The sequence below is a fragment of the Sarcophilus harrisii genome, chromosome 2 (genome assembly GCF_902635505.1).
Source record: "Sarcophilus harrisii chromosome 2, mSarHar1.11, whole genome shotgun sequence".
NCBI classification, from domain to species: domain Eukaryota; kingdom Metazoa; phylum Chordata; class Mammalia; order Dasyuromorphia; family Dasyuridae; genus Sarcophilus; species Sarcophilus harrisii.
Window position 1 is genome coordinate 494315498 of NC_045427.1, and position 23438 is coordinate 494338935.

The 23438-nt window shown below is 35.8% G+C and overlaps 1 protein-coding gene across 5 annotated transcripts in view; it reads left to right on the plus strand.

Annotated features, from left to right (window-relative positions):
- The window catches only part of RNF212B (ring finger protein 212B), a 58953-nt gene extending 38675 nt beyond the window's left edge, over positions 1-20278 (plus strand). Inside the window, exons 6-16 of one of the 5 annotated variants that reach the window (XM_031955048.1) lie at positions 170-230; positions 1919-1947; positions 2442-2488; positions 2796-2838; positions 3015-3075; positions 4008-4059; positions 15856-15895; positions 16430-16524; positions 18275-18336; positions 19355-19395; positions 19720-20278. In XM_031955048.1, coding sequence (XP_031810908.1) covers positions 170-230; positions 1919-1947; positions 2442-2488; positions 2796-2838; positions 3015-3075; positions 4008-4059; positions 15856-15895; positions 16430-16524; positions 18275-18336; positions 19355-19395; positions 19720-19750 — 562 coding nt within the window. In that variant the 3' untranslated portion in view covers positions 19751-20278. Of the gene's footprint in view, positions 1-169; positions 231-1918; positions 1948-2441; positions 2489-2795; positions 2839-3014; positions 3076-4007; positions 4060-15855; positions 15896-16429; positions 16525-18274; positions 18337-19048; positions 19088-19354; positions 19396-19719 lie in introns of those variants that run through there. The other 4 variants (XM_031955049.1, XM_031955050.1, XM_031955051.1 and 1 more) reach the window with 4 other exon arrangements.
- The last annotated feature ends 3160 nt before the right edge of the window (positions 20279-23438 follow it).

Sequence of the window (23438 nt, forward strand, 5' to 3'; positions counted from 1 at the left end):
GTATATCTACAGGACTCTCAATAAGTACTATTGAATATTAATAATCATCATTTACTGTTCACCCCTCTCTTCTGCTTAGTGGGTTGGTCAAGGGAGATCTTAATCAAAGGGATATACATCTTCAGATTTCCATTTCACTGTCCCTTAAAGCTGAATATTACCATCTTAGGGAGCTAGTAGTGCTAAGGAAGGAAAATGGGGAGCTGAAGAAATTCCTGGCCATCCTGAAGGTGAGTGAAACCCACTAACTTTCCTTTCAGCTTTTCTTGTCCCACTGTTGGATTCTTTACATAGTTATAGAATTTCAATTAAGCAACCTAAAAGAGAGGTCAGGACCTTTCTTTTCTCTCATCTGCTTCCTTAGAGTTTCCTTTTCTTATTGAATATGTCCTTATAGTTTTACCTTATAATTTTTTTTCTCCCTGGGAATAAAATAACTTTTAGCATTGAAAAGGAGAATGCCTTCCAACTTCTTAATTTTGCAGATGAAGAAACCCAGATTAGCAAAGACTTTCTCAGAATCATACAACTTTTTAGTAGATAATCTGAAACTGGATCTCAGACCTCCTAACTCCCAAGCTAGTACCCCATTTATGTCAACTATATCTAAATGGAACCTTTACCCATTTTTTAACCTTTGTTAGTTTTCAGCAGTTGGGAGGAAATTTTTGTTGGGAGGAAATATCTTTCTTTTTCGATGAGGCTTATAGGTCACTGGGAAGAGGAAGGGAGAAGGAGGGAAAGACCATGGCAGTCAAGTACCTAAACAGAGAAGGGGTACTGACAAAAGTCCCAAGGAAACTAGAAGTGGATGGGGAATTATAAATTCTGATGACTAAATTCCAGAGAGGGGTGGAAAAGAAGGTACTTTTCTTGATAATTCTGGCAAATCAATGAGAAATCATTGGCCCTTGACTTGGTGCTCTTACCAGGTAAGGCTTTAAGATCTTCAGGTAGATTTAGAATTATACGAGTAAAATAGTTAAAATGTTCCATGACCCAGCTAGACATACCAAAAAAAAAAAAAAAAAAAAAGAGAAACAAGGAAAAGAAAAAGAAAAAGACTTCCTACACACCAAAATATTTAAAGCAGAACTTTGTATGATAATAATGAACTGGATGTAAAGTAGGTACCCATTGATTGGTGAATGGCTGACAAATTATAGTACATGTATGCAATGAAATATTACTGTGCTATAAGAAACCATGACTGTGAGGAATACAGAGAAGAATAGAGAGAATTACATGAACTGACATGAAGTAAAGCAGAATCAGGAAGATAATATACATGCCTGCAGCAATATAGATAGGTAGATATAGACCACAAAACAATAAAAAATGAATATTGTAATATTATAAAGGAAAAGTAGCATTTCACTCTGCTTCTTTACACTGGTTGTTGGGGGAGAGGGAGAGGGAACTATAGTCCTCAGGTGTGGAACATTGCATATAGCATTAGTATTTTTTAAAAAATGTGTTAATTGACTTCTTTTCTTCCTCTTTTCTTTAAATTTATTTTTATAGGCATTTATTTCATTCTTCTGCTATCCATCCACCCACTGAACAATTTCTTTTTTCTTCTTCTTTTTTTTAGATTACTTTTTTTAAAAAATGGATACAGTATTATAGAATTATTTTTCTCTTTTCCTTTTTTTTTTTTTAATTCTTTGTTTAAAGGGAAGGGAGGGGGAAAATAATGTAGGAGAAAATCCAGGTGATATATATATATATATATATATATATATATATATACACATATATATGTATATTTATATATACACATATATACATACATATATGTGTGCATATGTACATATATACACACAAATATTTTTAAAATTCTGGTAGATCCTAATCCACTGGATGAAGATTCATGATCTAAATAAAACCTTCCTCATCTCTAAATTCTTCCTTTTAGGAATCTCCTAGCCGATGCCAAGTAAACAGGTCAGTTCCACAAAGACATACACTTGATTTCCTTTGAAATTTATATTCTTTATTGCTTCCTAATGACTCATGCACATGTTAAGAAAAGCAAATAATGGGAAGATGATGATTTCCTGTTTCTATCCTCTGGGAGAGAATGTCTGGATACAAATGTAGTGGTGAAGAGTAAGAAACCTGGGATGAAACATCTCAGAAATCTGTGATGTGTTTGCATTTTCTTCCATATAAATAGCAGGGAAATTGTTATATCTTACCTAGGTGGTTGAAGAGAGAGGGGTTCTCACTTGGAGAAAAGAAATTTGTCCTGCATTTTTTGACACTTAGGCAGTTAAATGAGAGTATCTCTTAACTATTGAACAATTTATAGCCAGGAAAGCCCCTGTTCTTTATCTGCTCTATTCTATGTAGTCCTCTGGATCATTTATTCTTATTGTATGGAGAAACAGCAATTCCTTGCTCTCTATCTCTCTCTCCTATTTTTTTTTTCCCTACAGGTCTACCATACCCCGGCCAGTAGGCATCACTTCCCCGTCACAATCAGGTAGATAGCAGATTGTTACTTCCCCAGACAGGTGAGGTGAATAAACCTATTTTCCAAGTCCATTTTCAAGTTGAATAGCATTCTAAGTACAGTTAGATTTCTCCAAGAGAAAGGCAGCTTCATCTAAAAAGCCACACTTAGGATTCATACATTTGATATATAAGTGAAAAAGAAAGAGATATTGAGAGATATATCTCACATAGGCACACAGCTAGGACTATTTCATATAAAGTCTACATACCAGACAAGAAAGCAAAGGACAGGAGCATACATGATTGCAACCTCTCCATAGTTGCTTTTCTTTCAGTTACTTCACGACCCAGTTCCCAGCACAGTGACCAGGTGGTCAGGTAAGCTGAAGGGCAACTGGGCTCAGCTTAATATTATTAAAGGATGAAAGGAAAGGGGGAGTAAAAGGATCACAAAAGAAAGGTGTGGGTTTAAATTAAAACGATAAAGGGTGTGTGTATGTGTGTACATCCCAGCTACAGAAAAGGTTGATATTGCTTCCTTTATCCTTTTTTAGTCGATCTTCTTCCTTGGAATCCATTCCATACAGAGTGTCTCACTTTGGTTGCTTTGGTCAAGTGAGTGATCTTCATTTCCTCTCCCTGAATAGTGGTGTAATGCCAGAGAAACTGAGGCAAGATAGAGATTAGAGAGTATTTAATAATTTATTTAAAAGGGAGAGATTTATTGGGACCAAATGGATCCATGGTTTGGTCCCAGGGCTGAATGAGACTATCGTCTCCAAGAATCCAGCAAACAATGTGAGTTCTCAAAGACATATATACACATGGCTCAGAAGCAGGGGGCAGACCGAGGCAGGGGGGGAGTCAGGGTGCTGAGAGCTGGAGCGGGATTCTGACAGGGTGGGGTAAGCCTCCGGATAATGGGGGAAGGCATCCCAGAGATGCAGAGAGGCATCTTAGTAAGACAGTATCTGATATTCTGATAGCTTGGGATGGGGAGAGGCATTCTGATATTCTAAAACATAAGATCTTTTATGCTTATCAAATATTCTGAGTAAGAGGGAGGGGTAGTTTTGCAGGATTGAGCAGAACAATTATAAATTGAGGCAGAACAATTAGGGAAACAGAGGCAGGACAATAAAAGAGAATTGTGGCACAACAGAGGTTCTACCACCAAAGGAAAAACAGAAGATTGAGAATATCTTAAATAGTACAGCCTCATATAACTTTAAGTATACATTCTTGGCATCATATCCTTAACCCTGTTTTCCTTTGATAATGAAGATCTAATGATAGAGAGTGATTGAAGCAGAGGGCTTGGGGTGCATTAAATAGTAGGCAGAGTTCTAGATATGAAGTAAGAAGAGTTCTGGCTCTGCTACTACCCATGTAACCATGGGCAAGTGACTTCCCCTTTTTGGGTCCCTTGAAATAGAGATAATCCTCTTCCCTCCAAGGAGAAGCAGCTTATTAAATAAAAATGGGAGATAATGAAAACTCAAGAACCGGTACAGTGTTTTCTCTGCTGATGTTTGTGATTTTTCCAGCAGGGGAACAGAGGCCTGCAGGGAAGAATTACTCCCAGGGAATCTTATACTGGTGAGAATAAATGCACTGTACAGAATTATGTACACCCTCCCCAACCTCTTACAGTAGACCATCTTTTTTAAGTTTTCCAGGAATAAATGCTAAATTTCCAAAAAAAGAATATTTGTGATTTTAGACAAAAAAAGGAAAGTGTCTGGACAATATCAACGAAAATCATAATGGAATTTGCTGAACACCTATTTTATTTATGACCTTAGGTAACCACACTTCAAATAGCAGCCAGGAGATGGCAGCAAAAGATAGAGGATGAGGGGCTTATAGTCATCCTATTGTTAACCAGATAACATAGAGAGTCAGCCTTCACAGTCTATTCGAAACACAAATTTAGCAGGGGAATAATAGTCATCAGGTCTACTTCTCATCACCACTAGGCCAGAATAGGATTAAAACATAGTCAGTCTATTTTCCATGGCATTAGCCAGTCCTCAAAGAACACCTATCAGTGAGATTTGCCCTTCTTTCTTTAGAGGCAAATTTACAACTCTCTCAATCTTTTCCTGAGGGTCTGTTTCTGAAATTCAGGAAAGACTGTTTTCCCTTTTCCATTTATTCTTTTGCTGTTTCCAAGAAATATAGCTATTGCTAGTAATAATTATTTTTATATAAAACTGTGAATTTCTTATATACACTGTTGGTTTTCCTTCTCCCAACAACCAGTATAGTTGGTTTTTTTTTTTTTTTAATATAATTAAAATTTAACTTGATAATTTCAATTATTATTCTCCCTTTCTGTACTCCCTTCTAAACTTCCTTCTGGTTTTGCAAGGGTCAATGTTGAAAAATTATCCATGCATATGTTTTGTAAATAAACATAATTTTTTTATTAACCCCCCCAACAACTTCCTTTTGCCTTCCTATTTATTTTAAAAATGTTATTCAATTCATTCACTTATTTAATTTTTAAATTAATTCATTTAATTTGTTGGCATTATTTTCTTTTTCTTCACTTTTTCAGTATAACTTTTACCAGCCTCCCTTACTTTTTCCCCTCCTAAAAAAAAAAGAAAAATTAAATCCTTTCCTTCTTACCAAAAAATATATTTATACAAAATAAATCTATATTTTTGCTATGTCTAAAAATGCATTATTCATTATGTCAAGAAGTGAGAAGCATGATTCATTATCAATCTTCTAGAGATGTAATTGGTTGTGAATTATAGTTCTCAAGTCATTTTATTTTTATTTATTTAGTTCTATAATGTTGTAGTCTTTGTGTGAATTATTCTTCTGTTCCTCCTCCATCAATTCATCTTTTATGTCAGGTTATACAAATTCTCCTAGGTTTCTTTGAATCTGCTCCTTTACTTTTAGAGTCCAATATTCATATACCATGATTTGTTCAACCATTTATTCCTCAATTGATGGGCATCCACTTTGTTCCCATTTCTTTGCTACAACAAAAAATGCTACTATGAATATTTTTGAATTTGTGAGTCCTTTACCTCTTTCTTTGATGTCTTTGTAGTATAAGCCTATTTCTTGTATCACTGAGTAAAAAAGGTATGTCTAATTGAATGTATTTTGGAAAAAGTTCCAAATGGTTAGACCAATTTGTAGTCTCAACCAAAGTATATTGGTGTGCCTATCTTCCTATCATCTTCTTCAATAATTGTCATTATACTTTGGGGTGGGCTACACATCTTGGCTACTTTGATGGGTTTGAGGTAGAACCTTGGAGTTTGGGGTTTTTAAATCATGTGGGTGTATGTGCATACATACATACATACATATATATGTATGTGTATATATATGTATATATATATTTAATCATCATATATCAGCCTTCCCTTCCTCTGTACATGACATATCCTCCTTCTTCCCTTCTTCCACTTCTCCTTAATTGAGAATGAAAGAAAAACTTCCTGTTACAAATGTGTCTGATCAAACAAAACACATTTCTACACTGGACATGTCCCCAAAAAATTCTCATTCTGTATTCTGAGTCCATGACCTCTCTGTAAGGAGGTGGATAGAGTGTTTCATCATTTGTTCTCTGGAATTATGGGTGGCTCATTATGCTTCTCAGAGTTCCTAATTCTTTCAAAGTAGGGTTTAAAAAATAAATCAACACCTCATTATTATCATTCCATAAAATGATTCTCTTGGATCTGTTCACTTTACTCTGCAATAATTCATACAATTTTCCCAGATGTCTCTGAAAAAATATTCTTCATTATTTCTTATATCATGATAGTATTCCATTAAAATTATTTACCAAAATTTGTTGAGTCATTCCCCAGTTTATGGACACTCCTTCAGATTCCCATCCTTTGCAACCTTTTTCAAAAAGAGCAAGAAATATTTTTTATATCTCTTTAGAGTTTATTTTGCTCAGGACTAATCTTAATTTCTCCTTCTTCTAATTCCCTCTTCTCCTTTCTCCCCTTTCTCTCCTATTTTCTTTTTGATTGAAATTTATTTCTATACCTGTGTGTGTGTGTGTGTGTGTGTGTGTGTGTGTGTGTGTGTATTCTTGCCTACTCTGACATTCAGATGAGAAAGAAATTCAGGTGTAAGTTATTCTTTCTCCTCTTCTCCCCCCCCCCCCATTCTGCCTCCTCCCCTCTCCCCAGCATATTCCTCTTCTGCTCTCTTTCATTCCATTCTTCCTTTAAGATCAAGGAATAACAGAATCACACTCCCAGGCTTCTCTCTGATTAGTCTCTCTCTTTGACCCCTTGAAGATGATAGGGTTCAGAGGGGATACATGTATCATTTTCTTATATTTAAAAGTAAGCAGTTTATCATTTTCTTTTATGATTGTTCATTGGTGCTTATCTTTCCATTTTTCTTAACTCTTGTATTTGAGGTTCAAAATTCTTATGAAACTCTGATCTTAACCTAACCTAACCACTGAAAATGCTTGGAAGTACTTTATTTCACTAATTATTTTTTCCTCTGTTTTTCTTATACTTAGTTTTTCTGGATAAGTTATTCTTGGTAATAAACCTTTATATTCATTGTCTATAGCATATTTAGTATTTAGAGTATGGCTTGATCCTTTTGGCTCATTGGTACTTGAATTCTTTTTATTTTTCCTTCTAGCTGCTTGCAGGGTTTTTTTTTTTTTCCCTTTGATTTGTAAGCTCCAGAATTTGGCTATAATACTCCTAGGCATTTTCATTTCAAAGTTCCTCTGGTTCTAAGATATCTGCACAGTTTTAAAATTTCTTGAAATATAAAGTATATGGGCCCCTTTTTTGGTCATGGCTTTTAGGTAGTCTCATAATTCTGAATTTTTTCCCCTTAATTTGTTTTTCAGATCAGTTGTTTTCTTATGAGATATTTTGCATTTTCTTCTATTTTAGGGGAATCTTTTAACAGTTTTAATCTTTTTAATTTTCTTTTTTAATTTAAATTTTAATATACATTGCTTTATGAATCATGTTGGAAGAGAAAAAAACAGAACAAAAGGTAATACCATGAAAGAGGGGGAAAAAACAGAAAAAAGAAGTGAACACTGCATGTGTTGATTTATATTCAATCTCCATAGTTCTTTTTCTGGATGAACTTTCTATCCAAAGTTTATTGGGATTGTCTTGGATCATTGAACTACAATCTCTCAAGTCTCTTGAGTTAAGTTACAAACCTTCTGCCTCATACTTAGGGTGGCCTATAGTTCCTGTCTCCTATCTCCATGCCTTTGTATTTACTGTGCCTTGTTCTTAGAATATTCTGCCTCCCCCCTCCAACCTCTGCCTTTCAGTTTCCTTGGCTTCTTTCAAGATTCAGCCTAAATCCCTCCTTTTGCAGAAGGATTTTCCTGGTCTCTTCAGTTGCTTTTCAGATCACCTTCAAATATTCTTTATTTGTTTTAAAATTAAATACAAAAAGAAAAAAAAAAACATTGTCATGTGCCCTGCAAAGAGGATTCAAAATATAAAGCAATAAATTTCCATTTCAAAAAAGCCTATATAATACCAACATTGTGTTTAGAGCTTTCTTGTAGATTTTCATTTGTTCTCTACTGTGCCCTTTTTACTTTATTTTTTCCTTCCTCCTCTCTCAAAAGGCTACAATTACGTGTAGATACATACATACAAATATAAAAATATCTAGTCACATCTATAATCATACTTATATAATATACATACACATATACAATTCTACACATGTAATACCACACTTTGCTTATTTCCACTTGTCCTCTCTTTCTTTTAAGATGGATAACATCTTCCTTTCTAAATCCAAGTATTTCCATGTTTTTCTAAATCCACCAGTTTATCATTTCCTATACTACAGCGATATTTCAACCTTATATTGTCTAGTTATTTTAAATAGTCCAAAACAATATTGATTATGGCTGCAATAACGTAGTTTCCCTATTTTTCTCTCATGATTACATCTATTTTAGATTTAATTTTGAGATCATGATTACTCCCCTGCATTTTTTACATAATAAATTCTACTCCTGATCTTAATTTTATTGTTGAGTTTAAATTTTTATTCTTCTGTTTCCATTTTATGAGTGAATTCATCCAATTAACATTCAAAACTGTTAAGGACCATGCCTAATTGAAGGGGCAGGTCAATTCTCCGAGATCCTCCACAGCTGTGGATCACAACACTTCAAGGAGTTGCAAAGCAGCCTGCACAGATGTTCCTTGTGGACTGGGAATGAAATAAATTGGAGGTAGAGGGAAAAGGTGAGAGGTCAGAAAACAGTAACTGCCTCTCAGAATCCTCCTCCTCCTCCTCCTCCTCCTCCTCCTCCTCCCCCTCCCCCTTCTCCTTCTCCCCCTCCTCTTCCTCCATATAAAGATCCATTCTACAGGTCAGTGGCACATAGCTCCCATATTTCCTTCTCCCTATTTTCCTCACTTTCTTAACCTATTCCTATCCCTCCTCATTTCCCTGCTTTGCTTCTACCTTTCACTCTATTTCTGCCCCTCCTTACTCTTCTACTTCTATCTACTACCTTGTCTTCCTATTACTTAATCTCTCTTCCAAGAATCACTTCTTCCTTCAATCCTCTCCTCACTATCCCCTTGCCCTTTTGTTTCTATCTGAATTTAGATGACTTTTATACCTTTCAAATATATATTCTACATGTAAATCAACAAATGCTATGTTCACTTCTTTTTTCTGTTTTTTCCTCTCCTGTGGTTTTTCACTTTCATTTTAATTTTTCTCTCCCAAAATGATTCATAAAGAAATGTGTATTAAAAATAAAATCTCACACACACACACACACACACAGTTCCCTCTTTAATCCACTCCCAATGAGAGTAGGGTTCCAGAACTACTAATCCTCCTCCCGGCATCTAATTCCTCTATATCAATTCTTCCTCTCACACCTCTTTTGTATGATATAATTATTCTTTTTGCTTTTCCCTACATGGTTTTGCTTTTTAGAATCGCATCATACTCAGCTCTAACCCGATCTTTCTTTCAAACTACCCAATTACTAATGATAGATAAGATACTTGATTTATATTTCAATGTAAAAAAGAAACCAATTTGTCTTTATTGAGTCCCTTTGATATTTACCTTATGTTTCTCTTGGATTTTGGACATCTTTTTTTTTGTTGTTGTTGTTCAGGATCATGTTTAACTTTGATGGAAATAATATTTTCATCCACAACCCCATTTCTTTTGCTCTTTGATATAGTGTTCTAAGATCTGTGATCTTTTAATGTAGCCACTACTAGGTCTTCTGTAATTCTAATTGTGGCTCCACTTATACTTGAATTGTTTTGTTTTTTGTTTTTTCTTGTAGCTTGTAATATTCTCTCATTCTCTCCTTAACCTGAGGTTTTAGCATTTGGTTATAATATTCTTACAGGTTTTCCCCCTTAGGATTTCTTTCAGGTGGTAATTAGTGGATTTTTTTTTTCTCTCATTTTTACTTTCCCCTCTTGTTTTTAATATTTTAGGACAATTTTCTTTAATTATTTCTTGTATTGTATCAAGATTTTTTTTTTAATCATAGCTTTCAGGTAGTCCAATTATTCATATGTTTGCTCTTCTCAATTTATTCTCTAGATCAGTTGTTTTTCTTATGGGATGTTCATATTCTGTCCTATTTTTTTCATTCTTTATATTTTCTTTTACTATTTCTTGGTCTCATAAGTTTGTAGGCTTCCCTTTGTCCAACTCTAATTTTTTTCTCTCTTTTTTTTTAAGTTTTGGGTTTTTTTTTTTTTTCTAAGGCAATTGGGGACACACAACTAGGAAGTGTTAAGTATCTAAGGGCAGATTTGAACTCAGGTCCTCCTGACTTCAGGGCTGGTGCTCTATCTACTGCACCATCTAGATACCCCAAGCATTTTATTTTCAAACATATGCATAAATAGTTTTCTGTATTCACTCTTGTGTTCCAAATTTTTTTCTTCTTCTTTTTCCTACCCCCACTCCTCATTCCTAGACAGCAAGTGTGTTAAACATGTGCAGTTCTTCTATACATGTTTCCACAATTATCTTGCTGCACAAGAAAAATCAGATCAAAAAGAAAAAAATGAGAAAGAAAGCAAAATGCAAGCAAACAACAACAAAAGAGGTGAAAATACTATGTTTTGGTACACACTCAGTCCCTCCAGTCCTATCTTTTGGTGCAAATAGCTTTCTCCACCACAAGTCCATTGGAAACTGGCCTGAATCACCTTGCTCTAACTCTTAATTTTTTTTTCTTTTAGGGTTTTCTTTTTTATTAAAGTTTTTTATTTTCAAAATATATGCAAGGGTAATTTTCAACATTTACCATCACAAAACCTTATGTTCCAAAAGTTTTCCCTCCATTCCTTTCCCTCTCTTTCCTTTCCAAGATGGCAAGAAATCCAATATATATTAAACGTGCCATTCTTCTATACATATTTCCACAAATATTATGTCTAACTCTAATTTTCAAGGAATCATTTTCTTCCTTAACATTCTGGATATCCTTGGGGCAGCAAGTTGGTACAGTGGATGGAGTACCACCCCTGAAGTTAAGAGGACCTGAGTTCAAATTCACCCTCAGACATAATACTTCTTAGCTCCCTGAACCTTGGGCAAGTCACTTAACCCCAATTGCCTTAGCAAAAAAAAAAAAAAATTCTGGATCTCCTTTTCTACTTGGTTGACTTTCTTTTCATACTGGTCTTGTTTTTCTTGGATTGCTCTTCTTAAAATTTTTTTTCCCTCAATTTCTCATATTTGACTTTTTTATTATTGATTATTTGATTAAAGACTTTTTTGAGTCCTATGAATTCTTTTTTGGGCAAGTGATCATTTGATGTTACTATTGGGGTAGGTGAGTTTTTTTTGGGGGGGGGTTGTTTCAATATCCTCTTCTGGAGATGAACCCTGGTCTTCTTTATCTTATAGTAATTGTCTATAGTTGGGTTCTTTCTTCTTTGCCTGCTCTTTCTTTTTTTAAATTTATAGCAGTTTGTTATTATAATCACCTCTAGTCTTGAGGTATGAGGGATGGTACCTCTGGCCTCAGATCCTTCTTACTTTTATTTTTTCCCCCTGTAATTTCTTTATTCTTTTTTTTTTAAGTCTTTTATTTTCAAAATATGCAAAGATAGTTTTCAACATTCACCCTTAGAAAACCTCGTGTTCCAATTTTTTCCTTCTCTTCTCCTCCCCCCTCCCCTAAACAGCAAACAATCCAATATATTTTAAACATGTGCAGTTCTTCTATATATTTCCACAATCATGCTGCACAAGAAAAATCAGATCAAAAAGGGGAAAAAATGAGAAAAAACAAGCAAGAAAACAACAACAAAAAAGGTGAAAATCCTATGTTGTGATCTACATTCAGGATGCATAGTCCTCTCTCTGGGTGCAGATGGCTCCCTTCATCCCAAGTTTACTGGAATTGGCCTGAATCACCTCATTGTTGAGAAGAATCATGTCCATCAGAGTTGATCATTGCATAATCTTGTTGCTGTGTACAATGTTTTTCTGGTTCTACTCACTCAGCATCAGTTCATGTAAGTCTCTCCAGGCCTCTCTGAAATCATCCTGCTGATCGTTTCTTATAAAACAATAATATTCCATAACATTTATTTGCCATAACTTATTCAGCTATTCCCCAGCTCATGGGCATCCACTCAATTTCCAGTTCCTTGCAAAGAACTACAAAAAGGGCTCCTACAAACATTTTTGCACATGTGGGTCCTTTTCTCTTTTTTATGATCTCTTTGGGATTCTGGCTCGGTGGAGACACTGCTGGAATAAAGGGTATGCACAGTTTGATAGTCCTTTGGGCATAGTTCCACACTGCTCTCCAGAATGGTTGGATTCACCATTCTGGAATCCACCAACAATGCATCAGTGTCCCAGTTTTTCCACATCCTTTCCAACATTCATCATTATCTTTTCCTGTTATCTTAGCCAATCTGAGAGATGTGTAGTAGTACCTCAGAATTGTCTTAATTTGTATTTCTCTGATCAATATTTACTGTTATTTTTAAAGCTTTGTCCTGGGCCCAACTTCTGCACTCCTTTCTACCTCTAATCCATAGCTGGGGCCCCTAGGCACACTATGCTGGAAAAGTTCTTGTTCCCTGGGAACTCAGCACTGACTGTTATCTTCGGTTCTCCCCTCTGGTCTGGAACCAAAATCAAGAACTCAGCTCTCCTGTAAGTGCCCACAGCCAGCAGTATCCTTGCCTCACACTTTCTGCACTCATCAGGTGAATGCCGATTTCTTCTAGCTGAGGGCCAGTTGGACTTGGCATCCCTTGTCAGCAGAGATTCCCTCAATTTTCCCCTGCTCTGAGGTCTCTCCCCACACTGTCTAGGAGGAAAAAATTTCTGTGGCTCACATTGAGGTTTATCTCCCAATGCAGCTAGCTCCAGGGCTATTTCAGCTGAGATGGTTCGGAGGTGTTTATACTTCACTCAGGGATAACTATAATCCTGGCACCTTTCTTCAGTCTTCTTTGGATGTCCTAGAAAGACCACTATTCTGCCCCAACTCTTACTTATTTTTATTGTTCTATATTCTACCTGAGATGCTATTTGTCTTGTTTGTGGAAGAAATCTGAAGAGTTTGGATTGCCCTCTTTCCAGAATCCTTTCTCAGTTACTTTCTCTTTCTCTTTCTTTCTGTTTATCTATATTTATATCTATATCTATATACCTTACATTGTTGTTTAGACTATAAGTTCTGTGGGGGGCAGGAATGATGTTTTACCTAATTAAAAAATTTTCAATATACTACTTTGCTCATATTAAATACTTAATAAATGTTTGTTGAATTTATTGAATTCTTTGTTGACTTAATATGCAAAAGTAGCATATAAGAGAGGCATGGTTAGGCCATAGTTTGTATGAAAAGATCTGGGAGTCAGAATCTAATGTAACCTAAGACTACATTAATAAAAACATAATATCCTGAGAAAAGAGAGATGATATTCCTGCTATATTCTAGCTTAGTAAGATGAAATCTAGAATTTAGTGTTCATTTCTGAGTACCACAGTTTAGGAAAGTATAGAAAAGACACTAAGAAATTTGAAAGTGTTTAGAGTAGAGGAGTCAACATGAAAAGGAGTTTGGAGGTCATTTCAAATGAGGACTATTTAAATGAACTATGGATGTTTAGATGAAGAGATTTAGTGGGGACGCAATAGTTGTCTTCAAGAACATGAAGAGCTATCTTATGGAAGATAATGTTGTTCTATTTGACCTCAGAGAATAGTTAGAAACAGGGTAGAAGTTGCTGAAAAGTATATTTAGGCTGTGTAAGGAGAAACTTCCAAATAACTTGAGCTTTCCAAAAATCAGTAAAGACTGCTCCAGATGAAGTGGACCCCCATTATTTGAAATCTTAAAAAAAAGTTTATTATTTTTAAAATATGTTTATGTTCAGGTATATATATATATATATATATATATATATACACACACACACACAGACACACACATATACTTCTGCCTTCAACCAGCTCCCCCTCCCCATTTAGCAAATTAAAAACAAAAACCTGAAATAAAAATCTTCAATACATAGTCACATAATTCAACAAAACAAATTCCCATAACAAGCAAGTATATATGTCCCTTTCGACATCTCTCTGACAAGGTATGCTTTATTTGAGTCTTTTCTACTTCTGATTTATTGTTCTATTGATCAAAGTGCTAAAATCTTTCAAAGTAATTTTTCTCTATAACGTTATCATGGTATACATTGTTCTACTAGTTTTATTCACTTTGTTTGTATCAGTTCACAAAGGCCTTACCAATATCCTCTTAAACTGTCCATCCTTTTTTGTGGCAAAATAATTTGTTATAAATATAATTTCCATCATATTCATGTTACATTTATTTAGCCATTTCACAATAGGACAGTCCCTTAGTTTTCATTTTTTTTTTTTTGGCTACCATGAAAAGAACTGTCAAATATTTTTGTGTATATATAATCTTTCTCTTTTTAAAATTTCAATTTCAATAAATTCAGTATAATAATATAGGTGGTATTGATGGGAACAGTAGTCTCACATTCAGCTGCTCAAGTAAATGGAATTATAGTTCCAAATGAGTGATTTAAAATTTCAATTCCTATTACCAGCACTTTCCCCACCTAAACATATGCTTGTTGGCATTCTAATGGAAAAAATTTTAAATGGAAAATAATCTTTTTGGAAATAACTTATTTAACTAACCTTAGGAGCTAAAAAGGAAAAAGAAATATTATTTTATATAGGTCATAATGGTTAAGCAGTGAATCCAAATATGTAAGTGTCACATATTAGCTGTGTGACTATCAGCTGGTCACTTAACCCCAGTTTTCTCAACTGTAAAATGGGGATAATAATAGCATCTACCTCACAGGTTTGTTTGTGAGAATAAATTGAAATATTTCTTTTTAAGTTTTTCAAAATGTTATCTATCTCTGTAACATTTCTTTTTAATTTTATTTTTATTTGATCTAAGTCTAACAAATTCATTACCTATTTCACACATTCTTAACAACTGAGCGCCATATTTTCCTTTGGTTTTTAAAAACCTTTATGCTAGGATTAAATTTTAATGCTAGCACTGAGAAGTGTTCATCTAATGAATATTTCTGGCCCAACTTCATTGTTATAAACACTGGTTTATAAGCTATTTAGCAACTCTTCCTTTCCTTCATTAAAGATTATAATGGTGAGATATGGGACACAAGATCCACCAGGAGTCATCTCATAGCATCATGTTCTTTTGGCAATGAGTCACTGAAATAATATTTATAAAAGCACTTAGCACAATGCCTGGCACTTGGTTTTATATGTATAATATGTACACACGTGCATACATATACATGTGAGTATATGTATGTATGTACATGTGTATTGACTCCTGGAGGATAGGGACACCTAAATTTTATTTTTGAATCTTCCACATCTAGCACAGTGTTTTACACATTATAGCTTAATAAATCCTTGTTGGGTTGAATGAGATCATGATTCTATTATGGATTGATATGGATAATTCCTGATTGATTCAATTCTGTGAGGACAAAGTCATTTGGGGAATGACTATACTTATGACACAGAAACTTATTATTGTAATAACATATCAAATAATTATAACCCTTTAATATATTCTGTTTCTTCTGTAGCATTTTCATGGGGCACAACTTGCCAGGGGTCACACTAAGACAATATTAACATACCCTGATATATGGAATAGATGCTTTGACTCCCAGTATATGGAGTGATCACAAGGGGGTGAGATATTATTGCCTTATGTCCTTAACTTGCTTTTTTTTTCAATGGCCGCCCTCAATTCTGTCCCTTTCCCCCCACCCATTATCAGTGTATCTGAATCTTCCCAGTTCACTGATTGCCTTAATTCCTCTTTTTTATGCTTTTCAGACACTTCTTCACCAGCTTCTACTAATAGCCTCTCTTATTGGTGAGTTGTAATATGTCCCTTTCACCTTGCAACATGATGGCTGCCTTAATTACACATTATATATCCTGTTGGCCATCCATCCATCATTCAATAGACAACGTCCTAGATTTAGAGTGAGAGGTCTTTATCCTGGCTCTGCTATTAGGTGACCATGGGAAAATCACTTAATATCTCTGAGTTTTCGTATCCATTGCTATAAAATGAGATTAGACTAGATGACCTTTAAAGTCCTCTGAAGTTCCAAGTCTGTTGTGCCTACCATAAGAGCAAAGATTGCTCTCTGTTTTCACCACTGAATCTTATCTGCTTGCTAACCCATTCCTTCCCCCCCTCCCCCAAATAGGTACAACAATTTCTATGCCATTGCTTAGACTCTGATTTTAAAGACCATAAATTGGGAATACAGGTATTTCCTCCTCATATGGATAGTTTTGGCTATACAAATTGGTCTGAAACATATATACTACCCCATACATAACATTTGCTATTTCATTCTCTCTACTGATAGCTCCTTTCTCACCCATTCTCTTTTAGGGCTCTCTCTGCTTCCTCAGGACCAGGGATTTTCTCTGTCAGACCTTATATAGATGGTGTTGGTGGGAATAGAGGTCTCACATCCAGCCGCTCAAGTAAGTGGAATTATATTTCCAAAGGAGCGGTTTAAAATTTCAACTCATATTTCCAACACTTTCCCCACCTAAAAATATGCTTTTTGGCATTCTAATGGAAAAAAATTTTAAATGGAAAATAATCTTTTTTTTGGAAATAACTTATTTTAACTAAGGAGCAAAAAGGGGGAAAATGTATTGTTTTATAGGTCATAATAAACAGTCAATCCAAACTGCCAATCAGACCGGAACCATCCTCTAATTGGTAGGTCGCTGAAGCCAAACTGAGCAGGCTAAAGATAAGAAAGTCAGGATACAAACAGAAGTTTAATTTCAAAGTGAGGCAATTGCTTGCAAGGGGAAGCTCTTCCCCCCTCCCTTCAACCCCCCATCTCAAGAGGGCTAACATGCTGGGGCAAAACCAGTGCTTTATATACTTTTAAAAAACTACAAGTGGGCTGCACCATAATATAACCACACATGGGAACTAAATAGCAGTTTCCATGGCAGACTCATCCATGGATAATGCAGTCATTCCTGGGTTCTATGGGAACAATCTAACAGCAGTGTACAGAATCAGAGTTAGAGTGATGGGAACAGTGGTACAATACCTAGTTCGGTTCACTTGACTGTTTAACAAGAATCAGAAATTATGAACATGTCAGGAAGTGTGATGGATGGCTCTCAGATCCCTGGAAAGTAGGGGGAGCTCCAATCAATCTAAATAGTACCATAAATCCCTCAATGGACATCTGGTAATAGTCAAAGCAATATACTTTGCTAAATGCAAAGTATTGTTGTTATGCCAAGCTCAGGGCACATCCTGCTTGCTGAGCCTTTGCTCTGGGAAACAAGTGTCTCTAACTATGGACAAAATTAAGCCTGAAGCAGACAATGTAAGCAGTGTTGTCACACTATTAACTACTAAATTGTGTTGGTTCAGTAGTGAAAGTGATTGGGGGTGGGAAGAGGTCCTGAGACATATTGTAGTAAAGTCAAGAGAAAGGATATATGTCCAATACTATTGAGATATTTAATCTTCTCTTTTCCCAACGTTTTTTTTTCAGGGTAGAAACATATCATGCACATGTGTGAGTCAAATTTAAAACAACTTTTTCTTTCACATGCTGGCCCATACTGGATTTTAAAAAAAAGAATAGAATTGAAATTTTTCTTTGTGATTTTACAGAGATTTAGTATTTACCCTAATCTTCTAATTCATGTTGGGCCAAGATATTCAGTTATCATAGAGGAAACAACTGTATTTGTATAATGTTGTTGTCAGAAGGCTTGCAAGGAGCTTATTTTCATTGATGATGAATTCTCAAACCAAAAAATAATCTGTATGTACCTTTCTTGGATAACAGTTATCTCATTATTATTTTTTTTTTTTGGTCAAGGCAATTGGGGTTAAGTAACTTGTCCAGGATCATACAGCTAGTAGGTGTCTAGTGTTTGAGATCAGATTTGAATTCAGGTCCTCCTGACTCCTGGACTGCCACTCTATCCACTGTACCACCTAACTGGTCCTCATCATCTTTCTTAATCATCATGTCATAAATGTAATTATTTAATTGAATTTAAATATCATATCCCAGCCTTACACAGCATAAATGTGGACCTCATCATCTCCCCTTTAGCTCTTTGCAAAGGGCTTTAAAGAGCCATAAGAATGCCTTTATGCCTACCTATTTTCCATAAGCTCAGACTGCCATTGGGGCCCACGGTATTTTAAAATTCCTGATGGATAATTTTCTTTCTGCTCCCTCAGGTCAGAATGATGGTAGGTCAGCACCAGAAACTCCTGTGGCTTTCCAGCTACCAGTCCTGCAGGTGAGCCCATCCTTACTCAATTTTTGCAAAATAATCCACTGCTCTTTGGGCCTCTGAACTAAAAGATATGGTAGGAAAGTGCCCAAACCTGGCTTTTAACTAGAATAGCAGAGTATAAATTGTGGACGATGACCTGTGTTATCAGAGCACTAAAAAAGTTCTGAAGTGGATGGGGTTTGTTGTTGTTATAGATGCTGTTGACCATTATCTATCCAGATCTGTCACAAAATTTCCAAAGGATAAATATTTCTGAACGATTGTAGCTCCAAAGATGTTTCTTATGCAAGAGGACAGACCTGATATCTCATCCATTGAAATAGATAGCACATGGCCAAGAAGAAGTAGGAGGGAAAGGAACTAACTAGATGAATGATAAAATGTAGTGTTCTTTTCTCAAATATAATCATTCTCTGGGAGCAGGTTTCTTGGGGGGCTTCTGGAGGCAGCCTTAGTTTCAGTTCTGATCAATAATCACCTCAAATGCAGCCAGCAGTTAAAGTTCAGATTCTTTATTGTCTCCTTCAAAATAGCCCAGTTAGTTTTTTTAGAGGCCTATTTCCCTCCTTGCTTCCAAAGCTCTTGCAGCACATCTTTTGCCTCTGCCAGTTTCAGCCTCTAGCTCTGTCTGAATCCTTCACTCTGCCCAACTGAATCCTGCTTTCTCAATCTCCCCTAAAGTCTCCAGTGTTTGTCCTTTTATATGCTCTTTTAGAGATGTGAACTCAAAGGTTGACTCCTCCTCTGAGAGAGTGGGATTGTGGGAGCTGTGACTTGTGAATCTCCTCCACTGAACTTGTGAATCTCATACTGAATCCTGACTTGTGAATCTCAACGCTAATGTGTGAACTGTGTGAACTCTTAAAGGTGTGAACTCTGAACTAGAGAACTGCTAAGCACGATGCTAAAATTAGACAACTGACATCACTTTGTAAGAATCCAAACAATAAAACCCATGTTTTGGGTTAATTTCCATAGGTTAGTCTTTGAGAATATTTTTAACAAAGCTTTCTTTTATCAGCTGCAGGTCACCCCCCAGACACCTCAATTACATCAAATTAGGTAGGTAACTTGCACCGTATTTTATATACTATATTTTATATACTTCTCCTTACCAAGACTAGGAATGCCAAAGATATAGCTTTAGGGAAGGGACGCTTTCCAGTGTACCTGGAAAATTTGCAGAAAATCCTACATGCTAGAGAGGCAGGGACAGTCAAGACTTTGCCCACTCCCTGTGATCTATAGAATAAATTGCAATTTTGGTAGAGTATAAAAGAATAGTAACACACTTCCCCTGAAAATTACTCCTAGTGATTTATATTAGGTGAGCTTTGTTGTTTGTTGCTGTGCACAACAGCTCTGTATTTCTCTCCCTTATTACAGGTTGCCCAACAACGGAGGTAGATGTGATTAGTCAGGAAGAGTGAAGCATGGATCTTTCTCTGTTCCTGGATTGATCTCTCTCCTATCTCTCCATCTGTCCTGAATAAGTTGACAGTGGGATACATTATAGTTGTAGCTAATCTTTAGGATATTCCCAGGATATTATGAAAAAGATTCCTTAATCCTTGTTGACTTCAAAGTGCGTTGTAAATTACTCAAAGATTCCTTTACTTTTGGGATATTTGGAAAAAGAAGCACAACTGACATATACATATATTGGTGTGTGGAAAGATGGCTATTTTTCCTCTCACAGTCATATGTAAATGTAATTATCTCATGCAATTTACATGCAGGATATAGAAACAGGTGACAGTACAAGCAAGGTGAAACAAGTATATCTTAACACTTGTTTCATTTATTTCAGGGTATCATTTCTCATGGCCAAGAGCAAACCCTCAGCAATAGATTTAATTCTTCCTTTCTCTTGTCCTGTCCTTACAATGTTTTATCCACATACCTGTAACTTTCTTTATGCTTACTATTAAAATGATTTTCACTTCTCCTGTTTTTTTTTCTATAAAAATAGAAGACTAGAGGCACTTATGTTCCCAATTTATTGACTCAGACAAAAATAAGATTTTTTTTTTCTGTCATTAATATTCCCTGTACCAGCCATGCAATTTAAAGCAGAGAATCCTCAAGGTTCTTCATCCCCCTAAGCATGGTTAAAAACTCAGGGATTGTAGAGTATATAAAGAAACATATTCCACTGCTAAGCCACTTCAGAAGCCATTTGCTTTTAAAGCTCTGATGAGAAGGAAGAGGTTATTCAAGATGAGTGGGTGGGCTACCTAGAGGGCACTTCATTACTCCATCATTTCCCCCTTTTTGGGATTGGGTTTGACACAACTAGTGTCAGGTATCTGAGACTGGATTTGAACTCTGGTTTTTCTGACTTGAGGGCAGTGCTCTATCCACTGCATTAACTAGCTGCCCCTACTCCATCATCATTAAACATTGAATGCAGCCTAAAGATTATAGAAAGGTTCATAAACCATGCTGGGAGAAGGGGTAGTTTTTTTTAGGAATAACAATCTATCTCGGAAGAAAGTACAGGGCAGAATTGAGCTTGCAACTACTACGCATTATCCACACTATTACTGCAAGCATACCTACCTATAATTGTTCAAGGAATCCCTGCAAAGTCCATTGGGAAGCAGTACATTGTTAGTATCAGGGTGGCCACTTAATAGCATACCAGAATTGCAAGCAAAAACCACATCTCCCCAACCTAGTACACTATCAGTATTCCTCAAGTTTTTTTTTTTTTTTTTTTTTTTTGGAGGGGGGAATACTCCTGGATCTTAGACCTTTAGTCTAAAACATAACGCAACTATTAAATGTACTGAACTAGGCATTATTGTGGTAAAAAGAATCAGTTCAGTTTAACTTTATGAATACATGGGAGATGTCAGATGCACTATTTAATTACCTAAAACAACCAAACCTAGTTTCCTTTTGGGATATGGACTAGAAAATTAACTTGTTCATAGTCTTGAGGATATGATACAATAGGTTTATTCTTTGCTTCCAGAGGTCAGCATTGGAAGCAAGGAGGGAATTCCATGGAAGAAACATGATGTGATGGAAAGGTTACATACCTATTAGGAGTGTGGAGAATTCTAGATTCAACTTCTCCAACACTCTAGACTCTAGTCAATGAACAAGTCACTAACCTCTGTCTGAACCTAGTTCTTCATCTTCATTGGGTATAATATAGTTAACTACTTATTTCAAAAGATAGTTGTGAGGCTGCGATGAGATAATATATACTGTTCTAGTTAAACTGTTATATGGTAAGACTTTCACTTTATTTTAATGTAACTACCACCTCTGAGTTGTCAAACACCCCCTGCCCCCACACACTCAGAATAGGTAGCCTCCTTAAGTAATGTGCTCCCTATCAATCAAGGTATTGATATAAAAGTTGGATGACATCTTGTCTGGAATGTCATATTCATGCTTCAGGTAGAAGTTGGATTATATGGTCCCAAAGGCCCTTTCCAATTGTGAGGCTGAGTATTTTTCAGGTTTAGGGTACAAAACATTTAAACAAACCTCAGAACAACTCATTTGATATAGCAACTATAACACAACTAGGATCCCATTCTTTTTTGTGGATTCCCCGAATACCTCTTATAAGCCTCATTTTGTTGCAAAGAGCTTCTATACAACATCTGGTAGAGAGGGTATTTTTTAAAAGCCAGTGCTCTTTCATTTCCAGTGTCCCATTGGAAAGATTAAAAAATCTTAAATGTAACCATTTGGTAACAGAAAGAACTACTTTGGGTTTGTTCAATTTCTTCTAGGAATGCTGGTTTATTGCTTTCTTTAGGAAGCTAGTTTCTTTTCCCTTTATCTCAATCAGCCTCCCACACTCCCTCCAAAATAAATAAAAATGTAATAAATCATAAATGTTAAATATTTTTTCACCTTATTCCTTAAAACTTCAAATCAGGAATCTTGCCTATAGGGATGGCAAAGTGGAGGATAGAAAGAGACAGTTTTTTCTTTGCCTTTTTATTACATTTCTAGCAATTTGGTGTGCGTCCCCTTTTCCTTTCCCTTCAAAAGGAAACAATCCAATGACGTATATGCTTTCTTTGTATCCTACCCCAAATGATGAAAATTACTCCATATAAACCAAATATTAATTTAGGCAGAGGTCATAATCCTTCTATTGTAATACATTCAACATAAATTAAGGTGAAAAAAAAAGATTCTTCCTTGAGGAATAGTAACAAAATCAATCTCCCAAACAAATGAAAAGCCAGTCTTCTCTAACTTGGGGGAATATAAATATAACAGGGCTGGTTTGTAAAACCAAACCTGGAACCATCTTCCATTGAACAGCACCACTTGCTTCTCTCAAGGATAAGTTTCTGCTCTATTTTCTACCACCTATAGATTCCCATCTAGATCAGTCACTACATTGCTGCAGTACTTTGAGCTCACTGGGAAAATTGCCATGACATGTGCAGATGTGGAAACAAGGCTTAATCTAGGAAGGAAAGATATGAGACAGAGTGGTTATGTCAAGTTAGTTTTAAAAAAAAGAATCTTAGAAGTAGGGCATTTCTGCTGCTGATAGTGTGAATAGTTAGGTACAAATGGCATAAGATTTGAGTTAAAGTGGAGAGAATGAGAAAATATCAATTAGAGACAAGCCAAGGTTGTACCCTACCATCGTGCTTTGGATATGCACTCAGATGGAAGAGATCAAGGCAGCTTTGACCCCAATACTAAGGAAAATGTAGTGGAAATGTCAAGATGTACTGACCCACATGTAGTTCCCTGCCCAACTTCAATCAGAACTTTTTACTTTCCTTCACCCATTATCTTTTATATGAGTCATTAAAGTCTCCAAGAATTGAGATCTAATTTCAGTCATTGCACTAAGCTAGGGTGACACAAGCTGGGGAAGAGGGAAAGAAAAAGAGAGGAGAGAAAGAGAGAGACAGAGAGAGAGAGGAGATCTGGGTTCCCATGGCAACTCAAAGTAGCTGGGTCAAGTTCCTCACTCTTCAATAAGGGAATTAAAAAAAAGGACAGAAAAACCATATTTCTTCTGTTCTGCTGCCCCCACCCCCCACCCTAAGACCTTTGCTTTGTGTCTATGTCCCCACCTCTCCCCCACCAAACACAGAGCCTTTCAGTTC